A 12,237-nucleotide genomic window follows, 5' to 3' on the forward strand; every position below is an offset into this window, starting at 1 on the left:
CGTCAACTTCCTACATTTCCTCCCCAAAATTCTGTACATTCATTCCCATTTTTGTCACACTTTCCATCCTCAGTATTCTGGGACTGCGTGTACTTGTTCTTTGCTGTTGTATGCATAGTTAAACTATCTAGATTGGACTGGTAGTCATTCTTTATCTGGTCTAAATCAGATTGGTGCTGTTTTCTTATACGATCTAGATCAGACTGGTACTGTTTTCCAATATTATCAATTTCAAACTGGTACTGACTTCTCAAATTATCAGTATCAGTCTGGCATTGTTTTTGAACAGCTGAGAACTCCATATCAGAATTGTATTTATTACTTTCAATGTCAATTTTCTGCTGCTTCAATTCTTCCCCCTCTTTTAAACATTTGTCGAGGGACTGTTTAGTGTTAGCGCAATCAGAGGTAGACTGATCAACCTGACTTTGGAGCATTTCTATTTCACCAAGCAGATCTCTCTGTGCCTGCAGATGATCACGATCAGCTTCTGTAAGTCTCTCATTCTCTTTAACCAAGGCATCTACATTGTCACGTAACTTCATAACTTCTTTTTCTTTGTTACCAAGCTGCTCTAAAATTTCACTGTTTTCTTTTCTTAAAGCCTCCAGTTTTTGAGCAGAACTTTTGATCAGGGCTTTGCTGTCTGTTAGTAATAAAAAGTAGGAAATAAATACATGTAAACAACTAATCATCCTATGAAAACTGACAATTTTGTATTTTTTGTTTATTTGCTTTATTGCATTTTGTAACAATTTTGAACTGATGGCCAATAACCAGTATTTACTGGTGTTTTTTAAACATAAATAAATTTGTACCAACTTTGCCACCTTTATAATAACAAACATCAGAGGCCAACTTAATATAAATCATGTAGACATAAAATTCTTCAAGTATAAAAATTAACCCTTAACCTGCTGGAGATAAAAAAGCTTTTTCGACCAATATAGAGCCATGCTGTCTGACCAGGCTCTATAATGTGCTGACTATTCAATTTTTGTATATTGCTTTGAAATTTCTTTAACTCAGAATGGACTGTTTCAAATTCAAAGCCCGACGTGTTCATTACATAAATTCAGCAGGTTTTGGGTAAAACATGTAGTAACTTATCAGAAAGAATGCCATCTTATTTTACTAAACGTGAAAATTAACAGATTAAATCATTGTTGTATATGATTACCTAGAACATCTTTATCACATGTGTCTAATTTGATTTGCATTTCTTTCCTTTCACTGTGGCATTGGTGTAAAACTCCCAACTACAAGAAAAATTATATACAAATTATGTTTATATCCATATACGGTCAAAATCTACATAGGAATTGCTATATTTTTCTCATATTTCTTGACATAACATCTTTAAATATTATATATACTTAACAGTCTATGAAAGAGTATAAATAAATTGACATATATACAAGAATGTGATTATTAGAAATGTTTTTCAACTTACAAATCAAACAAACAGAATTGAATACAATATAAGGTTATAATTACCTCTTGAGAATCACCTTGTCCTGAAATAAATGAAAAAAAAAATATCTTCATTTTGTTTTTGTTTGTCTAGTTTAACACCAATGTCAACACATTTTTGGTCATGCAGTGGTCCACGTAACCAGCTTTCTGGAATATTAACCTACCAGTAATTTCTAATTACTTCACAAGTGACCAACTACTAGTCTCACATGATTTCTGAATCAGTGGTGGGGGACAAGTGACCATTAGACTCAATGTCCGAGATCCATGGTAAAGGATCCAATGGTTTCCTGAGGATCAAATCAGCCACCCTTGACTTACAAAGATGCTCCCTATTGAGCTAAGCAAGCAGACATCTTTAGTTTGTGTATGAAGAGAAAGAAGTGACAAAGTTTCAACTCTAATTATCATCATTATTATCACTATTATTAAAATACTGTTACCGATATTATAATAATTATCTTTAAGAATCATTGCTGCCTTTTTACAAAGAATATTACTGTTACACCTTGCTGTAAATGCCACTACGGGTAACCATGTGTGAATATGTACAGGTTAAAATCTCGTTTTGAAATGCCATTATATAACCAGTTTTAGTTTTGACATGGCTTATATAATCTACTAAGATTACTGTATTACCTTGTGTATGTATAGAGTAGACTGTTACAATGATAACTCCAGCATAGGCAACCAGTCCAATTAGAAATATATACTTCACAGGATACTCGAAAAACTGCGACATAAACTGCCAAAATCCACCTCCTGTTCAGTAAAATGAAAATAAGTATTAATCCGCTTCCTGTTCAATAAAATTAAAATAAGTATTAACACTTTAAAAACTTTACTAAGGCTGGAGCATTATTTACATCCAAAGGCAAGTTTGAAAAATAAATTTTAATCTGTCAATTATAATTGTATCCTTATGGTGACAAGTGTCAAGAAATTGTCACAAATAAATGTTTACGTACCTTGGCTTATGCCTTCATTATGTTATTGATAAGGCAAGAATATTACACTTAATTTATACTAATAATCACTGTGATCTAACCTTTGATCTATTGACCTCCAAATAAAAAGGGGTCATTTACTGGCCATGGGAAATGTCCCTTCTCAGTTTCACAAACCTAGACTTATTTCACCTCGAGATGATTGTACAAAGAAGTAAATTGTTTTCAGAGATTTACCAATCCTCTATGCAGTGATCTCCCCTTATCAGTACAGAGATCTCTGCCATCACAAACATTTAAATATCAATATTTTGATAATTTTTAGCTTTTTAATTTATTTTTCAATATTTTGTATACTTTGATAATTTTTTGATAAAATATAACGGACGTAGGTACGAAAAGTTAAAAAATGAAACAGAAAGAGAAAAATGACGTTAGATTTTCTATGTAACGGTCGATATATTTCCATTTGAATTTCGACATTACGTCGTGTGACTTTAATCATCATGTGACATCTGTGAAGGCAGTGATGACAATTCTGCCAAGGGAGGTTATCACTGTGAGGAGTTTGGAGATTTACCAGATTGGTGTCCAGGGTTGATGGTTGCAAGTTCTGAATCAGCTTCTATGGTATCACAATATACTAGGCTACCAATGTTTTCCTGTTTTGTTGGTGTGTTATTTGTACAGGTCTGGTCACTGGTACCCAGCATCTCATCTACCTCAGGTGTGATCTCTCTATCTAGATCAGTCTTGTTCCCTGTACCATCCACTAAACAAGATGAACCGCCAAGTAAAAAACAAGCTGTACCTGTAAATATCAAGACATTTTTTTGTTACTAAAAGCAATTGGGATTTGAAATTACTATATAAGATAAAGAGATAAATAACTAACATTCCTGACTTCAAAAACTAACACCTGTAAAGACTATATACATGTATATGTATAGTATTCTTGTTGCATCAAAATTCAGTTGTTTTTAACCCTGAAATGTTTCAAACAAAAATGTTGCCATATTATTTTCATATAATTTCTTTTGTAAACTAACTAGTTAATAATATGAGTAATGTGAGAAAGAGTACATATTCCAGAACCTGAAGGCTATTTGAAAGAATCCAAAGTCATTATCGGAATTTGAACCCATAGTGGTGTGAAGTAAGTGATTTTAAATCAGGATCAAAATAAGTACACAGATGATTTTAATGCAAGTACCTGTATCCCTTGACAAGAAACTATAGCTTGAGCTAACAGAAGAACCTTGAGATAAACTGTCATCTATCTTGTTGCCATGGAAACCACTGTTTTCTCTAAAACATGAAAAATACACTTAATCTTACACCAGGCACATAATTTTTGTTTGTTAATTTATGCCAGTTGTCAGTAAGAAGACCTTGTTAAAACACACTATACCAGAAGAATATCGAGGACTCCTCAACTAGAGAATGCCATAGCTTGCTTTCTACAGATGCTAAAATTTCTATCTACTAATGAACCTGTTAAGATGGCTTAGAAAGTTTTCAGAATAATTTACATACAAGACACAGTTTTTGTTATAACCTTGGAATAATTCAATTTAATGTCATATCAGTCTTTGTTCATTTCAATTTAAATGTTTTAAGAATTAATATTAACATCTTACTGAATATACTTATTCATCTTTTTTGCTAAAAAAGTATCAATTAATTAATTAATTCATTCATTATTAATAAGTGATGATAACTCAACAGTAATGACTGAATTATAAAGTAAATTCACATCAACAATTATCTCATGACAACTCCCACGTCTTGACATTACTGTTCTATATTTATCTTAAATTTCAATACAAACCTTTCAGGAGGCAGGTGATTGTCTGTTGTCACATTATTTTCATCTGAAATAAAAGATGAGTCAATATGGCTATAAAAGAATGAATACATCTAGTTTACATAATTCATGCATTCTAATAACAGGTAAACATCCTATCTAAGTAAACAAAGTAGTTGCGCTCCTTTATAAGTCTGAGCAAAAATCATGTATAACATTAATAACACTGTTACTACTGAATTCCTTTTCAATCTTGGATGTCATTTTTTTATTTCTCAGTTTCCACTTTATTTATTGACACAGAACATGAGACTTCTTGAAAACAGGGTCCTGTGGTTCCAATACGACCCAAGACAAAAACTGTAATATGGCCTAATAATACATTTTTCTCTCAACATTTACAGATCAGTGTACATTTTTTACTGCCTGGACGTGTCACAAGCTATAGTGTTTCATTATAAGGTATGTGATATAAGTCCAAATCCTCTAACTATTAACAGAACATTTTGTTATTGACAAAGCTCGTAAAACAACAAATGTACATAAACAAACCTGATTTGCCGTCTCCAAAGAGATCAATAGAGGATACAGAATTGTCCTCTGCTTGGGACGGAAGCAAATTTTTCTTGAGATTGTCAATTGTTTGTCGAAGTTCCTCAATCTCCTCTCTGGATACACGAGCTTCCGGTGAACTCTGAAAGATGAAGTAACTAAACAAAATGATGCAAACAAATAGATTACAGGAAGTATAGACTGAATAGATTCCACCTTTTTTATATGGAAAATTGAATTGTTATAAAACTGAGGCGGACAGCAATTGCCTCCTTACACGTTTATTGACTTTCAAATCATGCTCACATTTTCAAAGCAATATACAATTTGTAAAGCTTAAAATGAAATCATAGTTCAGTATTTCTTCAACATGCTCTTGCTCTATTAAATCTTTGTTTGAAGTACCTGTTGAAATGATTGACCTGCCTTTACATGAGCTGGGGTATCCTTGGTAACCTCCTCTTGGGGACCTGAACATGTGACAGATTCTTGTTTGTCTTCATCTGTGTCAGACCCTGAAAATGAATTAAAACTCTAATTTGCAGTTCACTTGTGAAAATTAAGAGCATTCTTATTGGATTTTAAGATAAACTGCCACTATATTGTGGCAATTTTCAAGCTTTATTGGTGAAGAAAGGTTACACTCCTCTATTCACTATTTCAGGCACAAGCAGGCAGATGATAATAGAAACACCATTTGCATTAAGTACTGACTACCTGGACATATTTGACAGACATTTTTCACTACTGTGACAGAGAAATGAAAGGACATTATTCTGCTTGAGTTTAGAAAGAGTACCCTTCAGATGGGATGTTGTATCAAAATACACAAAATATACAGAATTTTAAGTTGAATCAACAGATATGTTATTCGTAAAAAATGGAATGTACCATCTTCATTTTGACTGGTCAGTCTGAGGATGAAGCGGGGAGTAATGACGTTTGGACTGCCAGCTATAGGAGTTACAGCTTCAACATTGGTTTCATCATTTCCCTCATCTACAACCTCAACAGAGCTGCTTGTACTTGCAGTTTCATCATCCTAAAATAATGATAGAATAATTTTTCTTCTGAATTTACCATTAAGTTAGTGTTACCACTGCCTATTTATAATGGTAAATTTATGTTTTCAAATTATAAAGCAAAACATAATAATATGATTCTAAATATTAGAAGTGCAAAGTTCTGGCTGTCTTATGTGCAAGGTATAATGAAACTTTAACACAGAACTTTACTTTTAAAGCATCAGGTGTCCTGTTCATTTGTTCCCTTTCTTTACAATGGAAATAAGAGTTTGTTTTAACCCTTTTTGTCTAGAACTTTCAATAACAACATAAAAAATAGAGCAAACTTTAAAGCTTAATTGGTATGACTGTGTTTATTATGCATTTATCTATAGGTCTATAATATTAAACTTTTATAAATTCCTACATTGAAGAAAATTCTTAGAGATGATAACTAAAGTACAAACTGGCAATTCCCCATGGCTGTCAACCATTGACCAGTCTGAAAGAGCACTACTGTCTTCAGCTTCTGAGGTAATTCTGCTTTCACCAGTGTCAGACATTGCGCAACTATCTCCAGAATCTGACATCATGTATGTCACATAGTATGCTGAAATATAGCAAGATGGCCATCTCTCAATCTCAATTTCTTATTCATTTCATGAATATAAATAAATTAACATATAAAAGATACAAAACAATTACAAATTCAAATTGACACAATTTTGATGCTGAATTAATTATAATATGTTGTTGTTGTTTTTTTCTTTGAAAAATTACCAAATATGAGAGAGTGACGAATAAGAACAGATTGTGTGACTGTAACCAGAGACATAGATAACAGATCGAGATAGGCATATGCAACTTCCTTGTCAGTTAAGATACCATATGTGTTAGCTTAACTTAAAACTTGCAGCAAGTAAAACTTATTAAACAGATATCAAAATCAGTAAAATAATACATTTTTTGAAAGCTTATGCATTTGTCAATGGCTGCAGGTAAAAACATTTACAGTTCCCATTTAAATAAATGATACAATAATTTTCAAAGAGAACAACTTCTTAATTTTTATTACAAAAATATTCATATGACAAAAAAACTGGCTCAATGGGTATGTTCTGCAATGTTTTTCTAAGTGAAAGATATGGAAAGCTACCAATATTTTAACATGCAGCAATAGATAAAAGATTTAACTTTCAAATGGTGTATAATATAAAATTAAGGATCAAATGTACATCCATTAAGTTTTATTTGCTACAAAATGCCTACTTTTTCCAGATTTTAATAGGCATGAGTGATATTGCAATGGAGTATATAGGAGCTGCTTATCTCTGTTATCTACATCTCTGCTGTAACTGACAAAATATTCAAGATTACAAAGTGAAATTAGTTTCCGTTTTGAGCAGAGTCTTTCAAATAGATACTCCAGACCATTCTATTTGAAAGACACTGTTTAGAGGTTCTGAAAAGGTGGTGCTTTGATAACACAGTGTACATGTATACTTTTCATCTAATGCTCATATGCATAGGACTTCTTGTCCTTTTCCGTAAGTTTTTACCTTCTTGTGATCTTAGGATAACTTGACCTGAGACATTATGATTAACCTAATTTTTTACATACAGTAGAGTCTACTTACGTTATGATGACAGAAATTCATAAACAAATTAGTTTTATATGAAACAGCCATTATTTACTACATATACATGAGTGCATGACAAACAAGAGCTGTCCGTAAGACAGCGCGCTCGACTTTTTTATTGCTTGCCAATAAAAAAAGTTTTTGCAGTAAAAGGCAATACAAGAATCTCTGTATTTTTAAAGTGAACTAGTTGTTTGATACCCTTGAATATTACAGCAATGTTTATATGACATAATTTATGGTAAAGTGAACAAGTGGATAGGAATGAATTTTTTTAGATTTTTTAAGTTTTTTTAGTGCTTGCCTATAATACAAAACATTGACAGTTAAGGGCCATAATTCAAATAAAATCTTTGACAGAATTACCTTCTCCTGGACATGTTTGGGAATCATGATTGTAAACAAGTATTCCAACTTTCAAATTAATATCTCAAACAGTTCAGTCAAAAAGTGGACTGGTACTAAAAACTTAACCAAGATTCTAAGTCGATAAAAGGCCTTAATTTTTAAAACAAATCCTTGACAGAGTTACCTTCTCTTGCGTACAGATGGGGGTAATGATGTGAAATAGCATTAAAAGTTTCAAAGCAATATCTCAAAGGGTTAAGGCAATAAGTGGATTTTACCCATATTCAATGTATTTTCTAAGTCAAAAAGGGGCATAATTCTGTCAAAAACCTTGACAGAGTTATGTCCTCTTGTCTGTTGATGAAGGTCGTGATGGTAAACAAGTATGGTCAGTTTCAAAGCAATACCTCCAATGGTTTTGAAATAAAGTGAGGTGGTACAAAAAACTTAACCAAGCTCAATACACTTTCTAAGTCAAAAAAGGGCCATAATTCTGTCAAAAACCTTGACAGAGTTATGTACTCTTGTCTGTAGATGGAGGTTATGATGGTGAACAAGTATGGTAAGTTTCAAAGCCATACTTGTAATACTTCTGAAATAAAGTGGGGTGGTACGAAAAACTTAACCAAGGTGTGACGCCAACGCCGACGCCGGGGCGAGTAGGATAGCTCCCCTTTTCATAGAAAATTCGAGCTAATAAAAATGACAGCTTATTTAAAATATCTTATATCTTCCATACCTCTCCCTCTACTTTTGATGTTTCATGCTAGCATAAAAACGTAAATAAATAAATGTCACGTGACACAGGAAATTCGAATATTCCCATTAACGAATATGCATCATAAAACGTCAATGTGTCCACTTTCAATGTAATATCAACCTAAATCATGACTAAAAATTAAACATTATAATTTTGAATGTACTGGATTAATGGTTAAAGCAATAATTATCATCAATCTAACATATTCGAAGCTATGGTACAAAATTTAAAGGTTTTGATTGGTTGATTTTTTATCCAATTAAGAAATGCTCAGTGTGCTGACTTGACAGATGCCGGGAAATTCGACTGTGCACGTTAGAATAATAATGACCGTTATAATGATGATGATGATGATGATGATGATGACTGTGATGAAAAATTCTTTCTTCAGCAAATTCAGCTTGTCATTATAATACATCAAAGTGCCGTTTGAGTTAGATCTAGATCTAATACAAAAAAATATATTCAAAAACACGAAAGGGAAAATCTATACATACATGTACAGTTGTATCTATATAGTGTATATGGGAAAAAGTCACAAAACACCTCTGAAATTTCATCCCTCAAATTTTAAAGACACTTCACCTTCTCAAGACACCCGGCGCCCCACTCCTCCCCAAAATCAGTCTATCATCTATGGAATAAAGAGCTCTACAATGGGCATAATGTAATAAAATTTATAAATGAAAAATCTATATGTATGTTGTTTTTATAATTTTATGTTCGATTCTTAAAAGAGTTGTAACATAGAATGATGCTGTTATTTGAAATATGATAAAAAGAAATACAAACCATCACAGATTACCAGTACATGTTTGCTTTATTACGCTGCTTCAGTTGATATGATAAATTTATCAAAGGAAATGACGTAAACGTACCAAACAGACGTTTACGTTAAAAGACGCCACATTTGGCGCGTAAAAGAAACGTTTTAAAATAAAATAAATCGTCTATTACTGATCCATACAATACAAGATGTACATGTTTGTATAATTTATTATATAGACGTAAGTATTTTTTACGGACACATCATATAATGATGTCCAGTTAGCTCAATAGTGTGAATCGAGCGACACTTGTTAGATTCCCGGACGGTGCAGGTCATTGATCATGAAATCCTTCCTACGCTTATTCGCACTGAAGCTCTTCTCTGGCATGCTTTGTTTTATGCAGGGAATCTGTATATATGTTTTACATTTTTCGATAAGTGTTTGTATGCATTTGTGCTATGAACCCTTTATCGTGTTTTTGTTTGTCTTTTATATATTCTTTGTAGTTTCAATCACATGCATGTAATATGTCATGATTAAATAAATAAACTAAACTACAGAAGTTATCTGCAAAAGTAAAAGCAACCAGCACTGGTAAACGGCTTGACGTATAGTTTTGCGCATGTTGACGGCATATCAAACTATGAAAAATATCGATGATACCGGTACTTTGATATAAGTATTCTGTATAGTTTATATATGCCCTCGTTGCATGCACATCGCAGAGAAGGCACAGGGCATCGGACAAAGAGTTGGATCTTGTTTGATTCATCACCAATGATACGTTGACTGGTTAAGATCCGAGCGCTGTTGTACATATAAGGTAGGTCGCGGAGACCAATTTTCCTCTCGTTGCTGGGGAGTTAAGCTTCTACTCAGCTGCCTATGTCCGAGAGGAATGACTCTTCAAAGTAGGAAGGGATGACGAGGAAGGTGTGCTAGGGTGCGTGAGCCTCTAGCACTGAGAGTGACGACTTATAATACAGACCCTTAGCTGGCATAACAGCCCTTTTCAAGGCTACCTCCTCTTTTTCCATATTTTTCAGGTCCCTTTACATTTAGGTTCTTATGTACCGCCGTACTGTGACCTACTTTGGCTTAAAAATTCATATCTTTGACTAATACTTCGTGGAAATTGCATGGAGGTAAATTATCACTACTTTATGCTTCAAATGACTGGCGACATGTCCGGGGTCCGTACTCGACAACGAAAGCTGCATTAATTTAACAGGCGGATAGACAGAAAACATGCATTGGGATTTCCACCCAGCATGTTGTATCTCGGACTCAACAGAATGGCATTTAACCATGTATATCAGTCATTCTACACTCAAGACAGTACAGGCGTTCCATATACATGTCCTCTGAATAAATGTCGTCTGCACGGAGCGTTTTTAACAATATTTTGATTCCATTTAACACACAGAGATGTCTATTCCCGTCATGCTAAATCTCTGAATATGTGAACAAAAATAACTCCCTTTTCTTGAAATTTATATATCTGACGATAAGCAGATATATATCTTACTGTTATGGACAATGTATCAAATAAAACTATTATCTTCTTTTGTTCATTTTTGTTTATTCGCTCTTTCAGATCGATCTATGAATACTACGACGGCAGTCTTACTTTCCTTTAGAGCATTAGTTACCTTTTGTAGCGACATTTTCACTAATACTTTTTTACAAAGAAATTACAGATTCTTCAAATAAAGTGTAACTTCTGAAAACCGAATATAATTTAGATATTTTTGTATATATGATCTTAGGTTTGATATGGGACAATAATAATTATTTTGGGTCACAGGTATAATCCACAACTCGGCAATACCGAGGACCAAAAACGGTACGACTGGCACCTAACATGGATAGACACGCTGCATGTTGTTATGAATTCTATCAATAGAAACCATTGCTGGTAAAAAATGGGCAGCCCACTGTCATGTTAGTGCATATATAATATGGCGTGATATTTTATCGAAATAAAGCTATAAATTTGGCAATGTGCTTATTCCAATCAGCAGACACTTTCGTCAATAAAACTGTAATATCGTCGAGGGAGATGTAAAAATTGAAACCATTGCCTTTCGTACATCCATTTCCATGATTGCTGGATAACTTAAATGCGGTGCCTAAAAATAATGAAATATTTAAAAAAAAGTAACCATCTGTTCGATCGCTTTTGTGATCCGCGTAGATCATAAAATGCCAGGAGGTATAGGCACCGTTTTATTAACATGGTAACAATTGCTCCTGTAATATCTTCTACTTCATGACCTCAAGATTTGCCAGATATCCTTATGATAAATGTATAAATTTCCCAGGATTTGATGAAGACAATTTAATATGACAATTACTTTTCCCCTCTATTATAAATGAATCATAAAACGAAGATTGTGCGAGACATTCAGTTTTGACTGATACAAATAGTGAGGTAACCGACCGATTAACAATATCTGTCATATTTTGCGGTTCGGATCAGAATATCCGTCCCGAGGTGACCCGCCCGCAAGCCTCGTTACCGCCCATGGGCGGGTGACCGAGGGATGGATATTCCGATCCGAACCGCAAACATGTCAGATATTTTTTCTTGCATATTCTACTATATTCCATTCTATTTTAAATTCTTTATCTTTCATTTCAATGGAAATTTATATCATAACAACCGTAACTACTTTCTTACAACAGCGTATGAATTACAACTTCATTCATAACGGTAAAATGACGTCATCCTAAGCGTGGCATTGTGCAGCACGCGACTCATCTGGCACCCCCCATGCCAGATGAAATTTCCGGCATGGGTAAAACTCACGGAAACGCCAGTCTGATATGCAAGAAATAGTGTAATTAAGTGCCCAAATACTAATCAAACAAACTCCTGAAGCAACTTGATACATTTTAAGTTTGATAGGGAATAAACAAACAAAAACATG

At 33.5% G+C, this 12,237-nt stretch overlaps 1 protein-coding gene across 1 annotated transcript; it reads right to left on the reverse strand.

Moving 5' to 3' along the window:
• Nucleotides 1–2: 2 nt before the first annotated feature.
• On the reverse strand, nucleotides 3–9,052 carry LOC132757182 (uncharacterized). The gene is made up of 12 exons (XM_060748387.1): nucleotides 9,032–9,052; nucleotides 6,254–6,396; nucleotides 5,674–5,824; nucleotides 5,188–5,297; nucleotides 4,783–4,924; nucleotides 4,255–4,297; nucleotides 3,637–3,731; nucleotides 3,004–3,234; nucleotides 2,116–2,238; nucleotides 1,498–1,517; nucleotides 1,181–1,259; nucleotides 3–646 (listed from the first exon to the last, which is right to left on the reverse strand). Exons 2-12 carry the CDS (start codon nucleotides 6,377–6,379, stop codon nucleotides 3–5), a joined length of 1,764 nt encoding a protein of 587 aa, XP_060604370.1. The 5' UTR covers nucleotides 6,380–6,396; nucleotides 9,032–9,052.
• Nucleotides 9,053–12,237: the final 3,185 nt, after the last annotated feature.

The sequence above is a fragment of the Ruditapes philippinarum genome, unplaced genomic scaffold, assembly GCF_026571515.1.
Source record: "Ruditapes philippinarum isolate M1 unplaced genomic scaffold, ASM2657151v2 ctg5120_1_1_1_1, whole genome shotgun sequence".
Taxonomy (NCBI): domain Eukaryota; kingdom Metazoa; phylum Mollusca; class Bivalvia; order Venerida; family Veneridae; genus Ruditapes; species Ruditapes philippinarum.